At 40.9% G+C, this 16,331-nt stretch overlaps 1 protein-coding gene across 1 annotated transcript in view; it reads left to right on the top strand.

Moving 5' to 3' along the window:
* Nucleotides 1-16,331, top strand: part of LOC144529859 (voltage-dependent T-type calcium channel subunit alpha-1I-like) — a 116,189-nt gene that overhangs the window by 77,429 nt on the left and 22,429 nt on the right. Inside the window, 8 exon segments of the mRNA XM_078269200.1 lie at nt 173-299; nt 706-831; nt 963-1,052; nt 1,218-1,410; nt 2,271-2,422; nt 3,576-3,685; nt 10,077-10,210; nt 10,444-10,514. Of these exon segments, the coding sequence (XP_078125326.1) occupies nt 173-299; nt 706-831; nt 963-1,052; nt 1,218-1,410; nt 2,271-2,422; nt 3,576-3,685; nt 10,077-10,210; nt 10,444-10,514 (1,003 nt within the window).

Below are 16,331 nucleotides of genomic sequence, written 5' to 3'. Positions count from 1 at the left end.
GAGTTATTTAACCATCTCAACAACAAAAAACGTAATCATAATTAACCAATGATGTCCTCTTTAATACATATGTTTTCTCCTATGAGTCTTTGAGCTAATCAGTGCAATTTTAAAGATGTTAAAATTGAATAAAATAATTCTTATTTTCCTCTTATCCCTCTCCCCTCTTCAGGGTGATTAGCAGAGCTCCAGGTCTGAAGCTGGTAGTGGAGACACTCATCACTTCCCTCAAACCCATTGGCAACATTGTTCTCATCTGTTGTGCATTCTTTATCATCTTTGGCATTCTTGGGGTACAGGTAAGACAAAGGGAACCGCTGTTTTAATAATACATACTGCATGCATGCATTGTTTAATCCAGTTTATTATATGTATGAATATTGTTATAAATAATAGTCTATTTGTGTGTGCTATGGTTTCCTGCCCATTACTATGCTTCTTTAAAAATGTAATTCTCTTCCTCCATTTCCCTCTTAATAGTTTTGAAGCACACATGCATTTCCGTCTAAAGTAAATCTCATTGTCCTCCTACTTCTTTCATCACTGCACAACATTTTCAGCTGGTGGGATCTTTGACCGGCTCATTATTTTACCCAAGAGCACCCTTTCATCTCATCAGAGGAGCCTACGAAGGCTTATTTCTCTCTTTTATATAAGTAGTCAGACAGCATCAAAAGCTTGGTCTCATTGTTCTTCTACTGACAGCTATTTAAAGGCAAGTTCTTCTACTGCTTCGGCCCTGACGTGAAAAACATCACCAACAAGTCTGATTGCCTGCAAGCCAGCTACAAGTGGGTCCACCACAAGTACAACTTTGACAACCTGGGACAGGTAAGTGGTGGGCTGGTGTGCATTATGTTTGTTTTGGGAATATGTAACTGGACATTATTTATTTTTTTCAGTATATTTTTTTGTATTAAGGATAACAGTTTTCCTTTCTGTTCTCTCTCACTGTTTTCCAGGCTCTGATGTCTCTGTTTGTGCTCGCCTCTAAGGATGGCTGGGTCAACATTATGTATCATGGCCTGGATGCTGTGGCTGTGGACCAACAGGTACCCGCATATGAGCTGCACACTATTTCATAAGAAAAAAAACTGTAAACTGTAAATCAGAAAAAAAGAAAAATTCTCCTCCCCCTTCATCTCTGTTTTGTTTCTTACTTCCTTCTGTCACATCACTTAAAATCAAATCACATCATGGCCACACTTCAACCCCAGCCGGTGACCAACAACAACCCGTGGATGCTGCTGTATTTCATCTCCTTCCTCCTCATCGTCAGCTTCTTTGTCCTCAACATGTTTGTTGGCGTTGTGGTGGAGAACTTCCACAAGTGTCGCCAGCATCAGGAAGTGGAGGAGGCCAAAAGGCGTGAGGAGAAGCGTCAGCGGCGCATGGAAAAGAAGAGGAGAAGTAAGAGAGGGGAATGACAGGAGAGGGATAGCAAAAGAAGCATAGAGGGAGTACGGAAGCTGGAAGAGAAAAAAAGCAGAGGCACATGAACTGTTGGAGGAGAAGGCAGGAATAGAGTGATACAGGGGTACAGTAAGAAAGAAGATGCAGTAATGGACTTATAAAGAAATAACGGATATGATCAGATGGAAAACGATTACAAACACTTATAAAACAACCAGATATAATGATGCAACCAATGCACTGCCTATAACACAGGCTTGAATCGCTCACTTTGTGTTGTTAATATGACACATCACAAGAATCAATTCTTTCTAGCATGTAGAGCTGTGATCAACACTGATGAAAATCTGTGCGGTCGAAGGAAAGAGAGATGGAAATGGAGACAGGCAGATAATAATAAACACACACGGCAAGTGTCATAATTGCTTATGTCCTCTCCTATTTGGGAGGTTTTTCTTCTGTTGATAGTGATTCCAGCTTGATCAAAGCTTTTAAAGCTTTTGCTCAATGTGGAAAAAGCCTCTGCTACACAGGAGATTATCAGTTGTACATTTCAAGTAGGAACAAGAGCAGTTTGTTTGGATTTAGCTTAAATATAATATCTTGTAACAGACCGAATGTAACAAAAACCGAATGACACTTAATGAAAGAAGCGTTATGTCTAAAATGTTTATGACTTGTTTATAATGTCACGTTCATGTCAGTGTCATGTTACTCTTATGTAGATACCTTCAAGTAAAGTGTAACCATATTTTGTTATCACTGCAGAGAAAACGCTAAACTAAAAACACTTTTTTTTAAATAACCCCCATCCCCAGATGTTAAAATGCTTCTTTGATATATTTTTCTACCAACAGAAGCCCAGAAGCTACCCTACTTTGCCAGCTATGGCAACATACGCCTGATGATCCACACACTGTGCACAAACCACTACCTGGACCTCATCATCACCTTCATCATCTGCATCAATGTCATCACCATGTCCTTAGAGCACTTCAATCAACCTCATGTAAGCAAAGATGTGTATGTGGTGGTTGCATAGGAACAAATTGGTGTGTCATGCTAATGGAGTGCAGCAGGCACAGGTTGTGTATTTGTGTCTGTGGATGCAAGTTAGTTGATAAATAAGGGGAAGCTCCTTGCATTATTGCATTTACGTAAGTAATTAAAAATCTTTGCAACTTAGCTCTGACATTGCCTAAAGCGCCTGTTCCACAAAATGTTGACAAAAACAGACAAGCTCCATTTCAGTAGGAAGAACTTATGCTGGGTTTTTGAGTATTAATGTCAAATCTTTGTGGCTGTTTTCCTGCACCCGACTACAGCTCTTGTATAAAGCCTTCCCTTCCCCAAACAGCAAAGACACAGGGATACCAGACTGGTCAACCACCATGAAACTGTACCCAGGCTCTGTAGCGTGTGTTGGAGTAGCTGCAGTCCATACAAAGGAGCTGTGATTGCACTGCTGATTTGATGCATGCTGCTGTCAGTGGTGTTAGCTGTAGATACATGTATCTGTCCATTCATGTGTAATGACTGGAGGTTCAAAAGCCTGATAGCGTCTTTTTTTGTGAGGGCGAGGAAAAGTGATTATCCTTGAGATAAGATGCCCATTTGACCTTTAAAATGGAGCAAGCTTTCTCAAACTGACCAAGCATCAGATAAATATCACAGGTTTTGTCGGATGTTTGTGTTGACATTTGGCAGCCTCCCACTTGTTAGACGCTACACCTCTATTTATGAAAGGAGAAAACAGCCAAGCAAAATAGTCTGCAGTTACAGGAAGCTGGACTGTTAATGTTCATGTTAATGTTAACGTTAAGACGATTAAAACATGCTTGACTTTGGAATATTTGAATACTCTGCAAATACACTTTAGCTTAAAATTGTGTGTTTGTTAGGGGCTGTAATGTGTTAGTGTTTGTGGTTTTATGAATGGAATATGCCCTGTTTTTGCCTCTGGCATGCTTGATTTTACTCTACAAACAACTGGAAGTATTCCAGTTTTACAGTTTCCCCCTGCTACTGAAACTCCACCCTACCCCATTACACACACACACACACACACACACACACACACACACACACACACACACACACACACACACACACACACACACACACATATACATACATGCCCCTTTTTTACTCTCTCTTTCCAGTCTCTGGATCTCGCCCTCAAGTACTGCAACTATTTCTTCACCTCCATGTTTGTGCTGGAATCAGTGCTCAAACTCATCGCTTTCGGCTTCCGCCGCTTCTTCAAAGAGAGGTACAGTGTGTGTTTCTGCTTGCATGTAAATGCATGCTTATTTGTAGCACTATGCACACAGGTATAATTCTAATACAAGACAGTTTGATGTTATTGCAAAACTCATCCATCCACTGTGGGAATTGTTAACCTGCTGTCCAGAGGTAGACTGTACTCTACCTGAAGAGAGCTCTGTGATGATTGTACATCAGCTTTTCTTATGGCTTTTTTAGTGTTTAGCCTTAAAACACAAACACTTTATATTTCATTACAGTTGGAGATTCAATGTCACCAAAAATTACAATATCTCCAATGCTTTCGTCTATTCAGCTCAGTCACTTATCACATATTTGATGTGAAAATTGAAAATTAAAGCGACTATCAGAGCTCTAGGCACATGCCATAATCTTATGTATTAACATATAATATAAATAGTACCACAATAAACAGTTATTTAGTTCAAAGTGTAACGGCTGTACAAATCTGCCTTTTGCTTTGATCATTATAAATTGAAAATGGAATAACAGCTTTGATGATATACAGAGGATTATGAAATATGTGGAAATATGTGAGCTGCCTCTGAGGCGTTCTGTTATTAAAGGTGCTCTAAGCGATGTCACGCGTTTTTTAGGCTACAACATTTTTTGTCCCATACAGCAAACATCTCCTCACTATCCGCAAGCTGCCTGTCCCCTCAACACACTGTAAAAAAAAACGCGGTCTCTGTAGACATCTCAGGCTCCACAAACGGCAACAAAAACAAACCGCGCCAACCTGGGGCCCGTTTCAGAAAGCAGGTTTAGTGAAAACTCTGAGTTTGTTAACCCTGAGATAAGGGAAACTCTGGGTTTTCTGTTTCAGAAAGAGAGGTAACTTCACCTCAGATTCAGTTACTATGGTAACTGAGTCTGTGAACCTAACCTGGTCGGAACAGGTTTTCTTCAAGAAACCTTGAGTTTCTCTCAGTCTCCTCCCTCTGACACAGCGTGCATTCATTTCCTCATTCATTCATTCAGTCTGTATCAGGCGCATTTTAGCGCACTTTGTTATCGGCATGAATAAAAAAAATTGTGTTGGTTTTAGGGCTGTCAGCATTAACGCGTTAATCGCGATGCGATTAAGGGCCGAGCATAATGCGTTAATTTTTTTAAATCTTATTAATCGCATGCCGCCATTTATTAATTTATTTTCACTTCACTCGGCTTTGTGTACTTCCTCGTAACACATCCTGCTGCTGCAGGAATAGCAATGAAACTGAATGCACCACAAGGCTGTAAATTACCAAAGTTGTTGTTAAATGCCCTTTTCCCATCTGGTGGTTGTTTTTGTCATTCAACAGCTATTTACTAGTGAAATAAGTTATTGTTAAAGTGATTACATTATTATTAAACATTTAATTTTGACGATATGGCCTTAGCAATAAACAAGCCATTAGTACCCTTCTTTTTTGTAACTTTCTTAAAAAATATCGGTTCAGGCACCGTTAAGGCACCGGTACCGTTTTAAAAGTACCGCTTTAGCACCGGTATCCAAACCAAACAATACCCAACCCTAATATTGACTCTAGATTCAAATGTGTGACTAGATTAAATATATAATAAACAAATACAAATCTTAAAATCAAGTTATATAAAGTCATTTTCTTTGCATTTATTTGATTCCCAATCAAGATACACTGGTAAGAATTGCTTTCCATTGTTAATATGTACTTAAAAACAGTTCTGAAATGCAAAATAATAGAATTTCAATCATGTGATAAAACATGCGATTAATCGCGATTAACTATAGAAATTCAACGATTAATCACGATTAAGAAAATGTTATCATTTGACAGCCCTAGTTGGTTTATTAACCATGTTAGACTATAAAACGTTTTTTTCTAAAAACATGGCATTTCCTTTTGTCGACGATCCCGTTGATGAAGAAGCTGTATTACTTCTGCTTTACTTCGCAGGGTGTTGTATGTCGGGAGATGATATTGAAGCCCCGACATTTTAACTTCCTATTTGAGCGGTATCGTTTTTCTTCCCAGTCTGTTATGCAGCCTAGGCTACATAACCTTATCCGTCCTCATATCACTAACGTCACCCATCGTGGGCATGCTCAACCTCCCAGCAGATTATTTGTGTCACATTATTTATTTTTTTAAACGGCAGTTTTCTTTACAACATTGGTGATGCGGAGCATTTTAGTAAAGCCACTGTGTAGCAAAGTGCCGTCAGCAGAATGTGACTCGCTCTGAAACGTGTTTTAAACGTTTTTGTAGTGTTCCCTGGACACAAACCAGTACGTGCCATTAAAAAAAGAGTTCCACAGTATTGCAGGTGAATGATGTAAACCCGTTGAAATAAAAGATTATGAATTATAATTCTGTTAATGATGGTGCTGCAGTCTCAGTGGGATTAGTAGGTGTAGTACTTTTTCGCCCGCAGTATTGCACTTAAATGAAATAGATTATAGGTTAAATACCATTTCACCAGTAATATTAGGCTATACTTATGATTAAATATGATACACTAGCCTATATTGGAACTTACGCATTTACTCTAGAAACACTTTTCTCCCACGCAAATTCTCTCTCTTTTGCAGCAGCCGCTGTGTTGTTTTTTTAACTCGCTGTATGTGCGCATGAGTATTTCCGCCGACCCGTTTGTTTGTGGTTGTTACCATGGTGAATCGTACTATCAGTGGTGGTGCACATGCATGAACCTACGCCAAGTTGATTGAACCAACTCATATCAGCTGTTCTGGAACCGAAAACGCAGAGTTTCCCATCTCAGGATAAATCAACTCAGACATCAGGGTTAGACTCAGAATTTGTTAAACCTCCTTCTTGAAACGGGCCCCTGCACCACAAAACATAACAGAGTTCCAAAGTTCCAGCCAATAACAGACAAGAAGGATTTTGGGGTGGGGTTTGGGGGGTTAGTGCGCGGAAGCACGGAAGGGAGGGGGAGGGGACGGGATGAGGAGGAGCGAGGGGCGAGCTAGCCTCGTTTTGTTTAACAATACTTCAAACGTCAACAAGAAGTAACGTCACCCAACATCGCTTAGAGCACCTTTAAGTTGAGTGAACCATATTGTGGCACAAATATGTGACATTTCATGACAATTATCACACATCATCAGTTTTGTTAATGACAACCTACTGAAATGTCATCATTGTCACAGTAAGAAGCAAGAGTTTATAGTTTTATTTTTAGTATTAAAGGGATGGTTCAGAATTTTGAACATAGGACCTCATTTCCAAGTTAGCCAGTGTGTTATTTATCAGTGGAGACAGTTTTCAGCACTTTTCATCCAGTCCTTCCAGTTGCAGAGTTCGCTGGTGCTAGGCTAGCACAAGTCAACAGTATCTGCTAGCCTGCCACTAAAAACAGTCTTACCCACTCCACAGTACACCCGAGGTAAATAAATTATAACGCCAGACTATCGATGTAAATGTCTGTGTTGATAGAATAATGTTAGAAATAAAACTACCCTTGCATCGCATTGCAATAGTTATACTTTGTTCCCTGTAGTTTGTAGCATAGGTTACAGCAGCGGTGATATTACCTAGGCTACCGAGGAAGCCGGTTTCCATGACAATCATGCAAGTTTATTTACCTGCCGCTGCAATTTGCATGTAAACTGTCCGAGCTTACATGACTTTTCTGTCAGCAGTGGTACCAGGTATCTACCAAGAGTGTAGCTATACCGTTAGCTAACGTTGTCACTCTCCACAATGCATTGAACTGTAACGTCATCTCCACTAGCGTTGTCAGTCTCAATCTATCAGTAGCAGCTAGGCTAACACAGAAGCTAGAGTAGCCTACCAAAAGTTATTACCTGTTCATTAGTAGCTGTTGGTGTATCTGGAAAGACGGATGTCAGTGACTTGTGGTCCTTTAGATTGTGTTTTTTTTTACAGTTGTCTGGTCTAAAATGATCACTACACATTCGCCCCTTGAGTAGAGTCTCTGCCGGTGTCTTGATGTCCAAGCCAGCAGCAAGAAGCCACAGTTGGTTCCTTTCTGGATCTCCCAATGGAAATTTCTGGAAACTTTGTGGTGCCCATCTGTTTGGTTTATTTTTACAATTTCTAAATGCACACTGAATCACCATGTTGCCTAGTCCTTAGTTTCCAATCCAATGCTTCAATATCAATGTACTAGGCTACTACTAGGTGTCCTGACTGTAGTGCGCTTCTCTGTTTACTTTTTGGTGCAGTACTACTAACCGGAGCAAAGTAAAATTCCGCTGCTGCTGAGAAACTAGTCCCTTAAAATGTAATTTGATCATTAAGATGCAAGGGTAGTTTTATTCCTAACATTATTCTATCAACACAGAAATTTACATTATAGTCTGTCGTTATAATTTATTTGCCTTGGGTGTACTGTTGAGTGGGTAAGACTGTTTTTAGTGGCAGGCTAGCAGATACTGTTGACTTGTGCTAGCTTAGCACCAGCGAACTCTGCAACTGGAAGGACTGGATGAAAAGTGCTGAAAACGGTCTCCACTGATAAATAACACACTGGCTAACTTGGAAATGAGGTCCTATGTTCAAAATTCTGAACCACCCCTTTAAGGTGTCCACCATCAAATCATTCTTTCATTCCCTTATTCCATAATATATGTATTACCTATCATTCATATGGGTGAACTACATAATTACAGCATCATTCTTCTTAACAAACCCAAATTACTTATTTATTTATTTATTCCCATTTCTCCAACTTACTGTACTCACCTTAGTTTGATCTCCATGAGAAACACACCTCAGCGCCGGTCGGTCCGTTCACTTCCACATTCATTCACTCAGAGACCAGACTAATTGATTTGTCACTCACTTAAATGTGTACGGTGATGAGACTGATGTCTTATTCTTTTCAGGGATATGTGGTGACAAATTAAAGGCAGAAGCAGATTTGGGAGCTTATATTACACTGATGGTAGTTTAATGTTGTTGGCCTATTTTAGTTTGTAAAGAGAAAGAGGAGAAAGCAGGAGAGAGATGGGGAAGAGACCGATAATATATAGGAGGGGAAGCTGGACTGATCAAAGACAAAACAGGAGGTGGACAAATGAGTAATGAAATAGGAAAGAGATGAGCGGATATAGAAATAATTTATCACACGGTTATCAGCTGGCACTTTGTCTCTTTTTATGTAGTGTCAGCAACAGCTGTGAGCAGTCACTGTTTATAGTATCATTTAGAGACTGGGGTGACTCTCAGGCCAGCTTTAGAACTGGGTCATTGGAGTAGCAGGTAACACACAAACACACCGCCACATGTGCCACCAACAGAACTGCAGGTACTGTACGTTTGCAGTGTGTGTACTGTAAATGTGTGTGTGTGTGCCAGGCTTAAAAGTTCTGAGGCTGACAGTGAAGGAGATATGAAAGTCCAACACACATTTAATTGGGTAACAGGTGCATTGTTACCAGGTGAGCTAAATTGTCTCTATGACGTTGATGAAGTGACTAAGGAACATTATTTTGTATGTATGAACAAAGGCAGCTGCCATCCTCTGTATTACAGTAAAGGGCTGCAACCATAGAGGATGATGCACCTTCTTTTGCTACTGTGAAAAGGTGGGTAAGTCCGGAACAACAATGTGAAAAAAGATGGAAACATGATCATGTGCATGATGATAATGAGTCATGGGCGGCATTTTGAATAGGCAAGCATTCTGATAAATTAACTGGCAGTGCCAAGAGTTTTAGCACTCTGTGTGCCTTGTCTTGCCACCTTGATGATTTCATAAAAGATCCGTATTGACTATCTTCCAAAAAGTCTGAATATAAATGAGGACTACGGTAACTCCTGAAGCGATTACATGAGGAAATAAAGGGTATACATCTGGGGAAGCTTGCAAAAGTGGTGTGGTCACAACAGGTCAAAATACTTGCCCTCATTTGACATATAACAATGACTATGGTGGCTTAAATTTCTTTGATTCCCGACCATATTCATTTGGCAATTTTCTTTAAGCCCTGACCAGCATTTTGCTGGATCTATAAAGGGCTTTTGGAACTAAGGCACTGTTACATCACTGGTAGAAATCTGTAGATGTTACATAGGAGAGTAATGTGTTGAAAGGTAACTATTAATTAACTACAAACCTCGTTAAATATTAAGGCCTAGAACTTTTAAGACAGCCCTGAGTGTATGATTTACAGTCAGAGCCAACAAGTGAACAGCTGTATTTTGTAACTGTTACTGTTACATATTTTTCTTAAAACGTTTGCCTACAAACTCGCCAGCATGCCAGTGCATTTGTGTTTACGTTTGCTTTGTGGTGCAATGCCTTGGTGCACCTTCACATGAGTGTGTTTATACTGTATGTGTGTGTGTGTGTGTGTGTGTGTGTGTGTGTGTGTGTGTGTGTGTGTGTGTGTGTGTGTGTGTGTGTGTGTGTGCTTGTGCTAGATGGAACCAGTTGGACCTCGCCATTGTGCTTCTGTCAGTGATGGGGATCACCCTCGAGGAGATCGAGATCAGTGCTGCCCTGCCCATCAACCCCACAATCATCAGGATCATGAGAGTACTGAGGATAGCACGAGGTATGTGTGTGTGTGTGTGTGTGTGTGTGTGTGTGTGTGTGTGTGTGTGTGTGTGTGTGTGTGTGTGTGTGTGTGTGTGTGTGTGTGTGTGTGTGTGTGTGTGTTACATGGAGTGTAAAACAAGAACTGACCTTTCCACAGTTAAATGTTTAGCCTGTAATTGAACCTGAGGGATTTCCCACTAAATGCCCACATTTAAAGTCTCTCTCTCTCTCACACACATGCACACACAGTGCTGAAGCTGCTGAAGATGGCAACAGGAATGAGAGCCCTGTTGGATACAGTGGTCCAAGCCCTGCCTCAGGTACAGTGTGTACACACACACACACACACACACACACACACACACACACACACACACACACACACACACACACACACACACACATTGTCTCCTTTTTCCTCACTAACACACACTCCCAGAGAGAGAGTTGGCCAGTCTCAGTCAATAGCCAGAGTAGCTCTAACCCCCCCCCTTTCTCTGTTGTCCTGTAGGCAACTCTAATACAGTGGGGCAAAAAAGTATTTAGTCAGCCACCAATTGTGCAAGTTCTCCCAATTAAAAAGATGAGAGGCCTGTATATATTTTCATCATAGGTACACTTGAGAGACGAAATGAGAAAAAAAAATCCAGAAAATCACATTGTAGGATTTTTAATGAATTTATTTGCAAATTATGGTGGAAAATAAGTATTTGGTCAATAACAAAAGTTCATCTCAATACTTTGTTATATACCCTTTGTTGGCAATGACAAACCTCTGTAACGCTAATCTGTAAGTCTTCACAAGGTTTTCACACACTGTTGCTGGTATTTTGGCCCATTCCTCCATGCAGATCTCCTCTAGAGCAGTGATGTTTTGGGGCTGTCGCTGGGCAACACGGACTTTCAACTCCCTCCAAAGATTTTCTATGGGGTTGAGATCTGGAGACTGGCTAGGCCACTCCAGGACCTTGAAATGCTTCTTATGAAGCCACTCCTTCGTTACCTGGGCGGTGTGTTTGGGATCATTGTCATGCTGAAAGACCCAGCCACGTTTCATCTCCAATGCCCTTGCTGATGGAAGGAGGTTTTCACTCAAAATCTCACAATACATGGCCCCATTCATTCTTTCCTTTACACGGGTCAGTCGTCCTGGTCCCTTTGCAGAAAAACAGCCCCAAAGCATGATGTTTCTAACCCCATGCTTCACAGTAGGTATGGTGTTCTTTGGATGCAACTCAGCATTCTTTCCCCTCCAAACACGACGAGTTGAGTTTTTACCAAAAAGTTCTATTTTGGTTTCATCTGACCATATGACATTCTCCCAATCAGAATTAGAATCAGAATCAGAATCAGAAAAGCTTTATTGCCAAGTACGTTTTTTACACATACAAGGAATTTGTTTTGGTGTTGAAGGTGCACGTCACACATTCTCTAAAATAAGTTAAACAAGCAGGTTAAACAGAACAAAAAATATAAGTATATATTTATATACACACACATAATGTATTAAAAATAAGAGTAATAGTTAAGATAAAAAGAGCAGATTAAGTACAGTGGCATGTAGAGCCAGAGGGGGGGTGTGGAGAGAGTCAGGGTGGTTTCCGGGCCTTGTTGATAAGGCTAGTGGCAGAGGGGAAAAAACTGTCCTTGTGACGTGAGGTTTTGGTCCTGATGGACCTCAGCCTCCTGCCAGAGGGGAGTGGCTCAAAGAGTTTGTTGCCGGGGTGGGAGGGGTCAGCCACAATCTTTCCAGCACGCTTCAGAGTCCTGGTGGCATACAGGTCCTGGAGCGGCGGCAGATTGCAGCCAATCACCTTCTCAGCTGACCGAATGACACGCTGCAGTCTGCCCTTGTCCTTGGCTGTGGCAGCAGCGTACCAGATGGTGATGGAGGATGTGAGGATGGACTCAATGATGGCTGTGTAGAAGTGAACCATCATTGTCTTTGGCAGGTTGAATTTCTTCAGCTGCCGCAGGAAGTACATCCTCTGTTGTCCTTTCTTGAAGAGGGAACTGATGTTCAGCTCCCACTTGAGGTCCTGGGAGATGAAAGTTCCCAGGAAGCGGAAAGACTCCACAATGTTAATTGTGGAGCCACAGAGGGTGATGGGGGCAGGTGGGGCTGAATTCTTCCTGAAGTCCACAACCATCTCCACTGTCTTTAGAGCATTGAGCTCTAGGTTGTTTTGCTTGCACCACTTCACCAGGTGGTCAGCCTCCGACCTGTAGGCGGACTCGTCTCCATCAGAGATGAGTCCGATGAGGGAGGTGTCATCCGCAAACTTCAGAAGCTTGACAGACTGGTGACTGGAGGTGCAGCTGTTGTTGTACAGGGAGAAGAGCATAGGAGAAAGAACGCAGCCCTGAGGGGATCTGGTGCTGATGGTCTGTGAGTCAGAGAAGTCTTTCCCCAGCTTCACATGTTGCTTCCTGTCAGACAGGAAGTCAGTGATCCACCTGCAGGTGGAGTCAGGCACACCAAGCTGGGAGAGTTTCTCCTGAAGCAGAGCGGGGATGATGGTGTTAAAGGCAGAGCTGAAGTCCACAAACAGGATCCTGGCATAGGTTCCTGCAGAGCCCTCTTCTGGATCATTCAAATGCTCTCTAGCAAACTCCAGACGGGCCTGGACATGTACTGGCTTAAGCAGGGGGACACATCTGGCACTACAGGATTTGAGTCCCTGGCGGTGTAGTGTGTTACTGATGGTAGCCTTTGTTACTTTGGTCCCAGCTCTCTGCAGGTCATTCACTAGGTCCCCCCGTGTCGTTCTGGGATTTTTGCTCACCGTTCTTGTGATCATTTTGACCCCACGGGGGTGAGATCTTGCGTGGAGCCCCAGATCGAGGGAGATTATTAGTGGTCTTGTATGTCTTCCATTTTCTTATAATTGCTCCCACAGTTGATTTCTTCACACCAAGCTGCTTACTTATTGCAGATTCAGTCTTCCCAGCCTGGTGCAGGTCTACAATTTTGTTTCTGGTGTCCTTTGACAGCTCTTTGGTCTTGGCCATAGTGGAGTTTGGAGTGTGACTGTTTGAGGTTGTGGACAGGTGTCTTTTATACTGATAACAAGTTCAAACAGGTGCCATTAATACAGGTAACAAGTGGAGGACAGAGGAGCCGCTTAAAGAAGAAGTTACACATCTGTGAGAGCCAGAAATCTTGCTTTGTTGTAGGTGACCAAATACTTATTTTCCCAAGGAATTTGCAAATAAATTCATTAAAAATCCTACAATGTGATTTTCTGGATTTTTTTTTCTCATTTCTTCTCTCATAGCTGAAGTGTACATATGATGAAAATTACAGGCCTCTCTCATCTTTTTAAGTGGGAGAACTTGCACAATTGGTGGCTGACTAAATACTTTTTTGCCCCACTGTAGATGACTCATTCATGCCACAGAATGGTAGACTACACACACACACACACACACACACACACACACACACACAGGCTTTGTCTTGTTTTCACTTTCAGCACCATGGAGAGTACCCAGACTCCCACTGCGACCACTGTGTGCTAGCAACAGCAGCAGCTTCTTAAACCAGTCTGTAGTTCTTTTGGTAGTGAAATGTCCACAGAGTCAGGCAGTTTCTAGGCCGTCCGCCTGGCACATTGTCAAAATCATTCCAGTGCACTGAAAGTTCAATTCTCTAGAAAATTCCCAGAATGCATATTTGCTCTCTATTATTACTGACTGGAAGTATTGTCTGTTTGCTTTGTAGCATAATCTTATGAGTAAGAAATGAAATAGGACACAATAGAACAAATGTCTTGTTATGTATGATATTTGTGTGTGGTTTTTATGTTCAACCTCAAAATCATGTCTTCATCAGTGTCCCAATATTTACTGATCAATTAATAATATTTTTTTTATTTAATTAATAATTAAATAACATTTGCCTGAAGCTCTGTTCACTGTGCGCTGGTGTCTTTCTTAAAGCATCAGTTTGAACTTTGACATTCTCATTAACATTATTTTACCAGTAAAAACTTAAGACAATTGTTTGACATTTTTGGAATTATGCTTATTTGCGTTTTTGCCAAGAGATAGTTGAGAAGATTGATACCTTTCTCATGTCTGCTCAGTAAATATGAAGCTGGATCCAGCAATTGATCAGCTTAGCTTAGAAGACTGGAAATGGGGAAACAGCTGGCTTGGTTCTGTCCAGAGATTACAAAAACTCAGCCTACCAGCACCTCTAAGGCTACGTTCACAACGCAAGTCTTAATGCTTAATTCAGATTTTTCTTTGATCAGATCCGATTTTTAAGTTTACAGGTTACAGTATATCTCCTTGGTTTAATCTGTACAAAATGTAGAAAAACTAAGCTAAGCTTAAAAAATTAAATGTACAATGCAGGCACAATGTCTGACCCATTGACCATCAAAAGTAAGATGAAGCAAACCGAGGGAAACAGGTGGTGTGGGATAAGGAGGGCAGGCGGAGGTGAGAGAGAACAGATTTCTTGTCTTTCTTTTCTATTGATCCCCCTCTCATTAACACTAAGCCCTTTGCTCTATCCCAAGGGCACCAGGCAAGGTAATTAAAACTTGGGCTAATTAAACAGTTCCAGGAGGTCTCTTGCTGTACTGTGTGTGTGTGTGTGTGTGTGCATATTAAGGTTCTGAAAGGGTGAGAGTGAAAGAGTTACACCTGGCGAGAGCTGGTGATCTCACACTTTATTTCACTGTGAAAAAGAAATGGCAAGCTGCCAACATTTCTTCATTACATCACATAGGATATTGAAGACAGTATTGACATTTCAACAAAGGCTTCGGGATACAGTTTACCAAAGGAACAGGCGAATACAGACTGCTATTGTTCTAAGAAATATGAATAATGACATCATGGCACAGAGGGAAAGATGTCTGCTAGAATAATAATTAATTAGATTAGACATGAGGTAAATGCTTCACAAGTTCCACAAGCAGTTTATGTATTTAATAAGCCATGACAGGACATGGAGATGTAATGAGGGATCCATACACTTACACTAAACGGGTGAGTAAGCTTAATAGCTCATTGGCATGTTAAGAGATATGCGCTTTTTATGAGCTTGTCTTTACAAAGATGCGTAGACAAAGTCATTTTACCCACAAGGGTCCTCTATTATCCTCTCCTCTCCAACTGATGCGAAATGGCTGCAACAAGCCATTCACTAACACTAATAGCCTATATCATGTTGGTACGAGAGTCAAGCCATTTGTTTTAGCTCTTCTTTACGAATGGCTGAGAAACCTCCAAAATAGCTTTAGGCAGATGTGGAAGCCACATGGAATGTCATTTTTGCTCTGGGAAGCCGTCAGAAGCTGTCCCCTATGAAACTATTTGTATTTAGCTTAAAAAAATGTGTCTCTCAAATCATTAAAAATAGAACAAATGTTTTGACATTTGTGCAAAAAATAACTCGAACAAATTGTAAAGCTCATGTTTATTTTCATCCTGGATAGGGTAAGTTATATACATCTGCATTTAAAATACCATTAAATCCTTCCTAGTAAAACTTCTCAGAAGTGCATTAATCCTTATCCTGGATCCCACATAGACTTGGGCCATTACGAAGCACAGATTGTTAAGTACACCAGGCCGGATAGTGCTAACCTGGAGATGTACTTCAGGCAAACCCCACAACAGTCGTATTTATTATTTCAGCGCTCCGAATGAAAGGTTGTGGGGCAATTACCGCCATTGCTTTCCGTCCAACGGGACTCATCAGACTGGGCTGCATGTAATGGGGGCATAATTGTCTAAATTAAAAGTAAACTTTTATAGTTTTAGATTGGAGATGCTTCTAAACATTATTATTGTGTTATATGCATGCATATATTTTGTTCTTTTATCACCACCTTCTGCAGCTCTTTTGTTAAGTGTAGAATTGAGCTTCTTACAGTAAAGGAGACTTACTAGGTGTAACCTATAGGCTATTTATGTTAAAGCTTTTGACAACATTAAAATGTAAATAATAGCATATATACGTACTAGGTTTTCTGATTTTCCCCCTATCAATTATAATTGTAGTGAATTTCTAAGGAGAGAAGACACATTAACAAAAATATTTAAACATTGAGTATAAGAGAAATGGTTCTAATAAATGCAAACTATATATTTTGGTAGAAAAGGCATTGCTCTGAAAT

Source organism: Sander vitreus, chromosome 15, assembly GCF_031162955.1.
Source record: "Sander vitreus isolate 19-12246 chromosome 15, sanVit1, whole genome shotgun sequence".
NCBI classification, from domain to species: domain Eukaryota; kingdom Metazoa; phylum Chordata; class Actinopteri; order Perciformes; family Percidae; genus Sander; species Sander vitreus.
The sequence above is the reverse complement of the archived record's forward strand: the minus strand, read 5'-3'. Positions and strand labels throughout refer to the sequence as shown.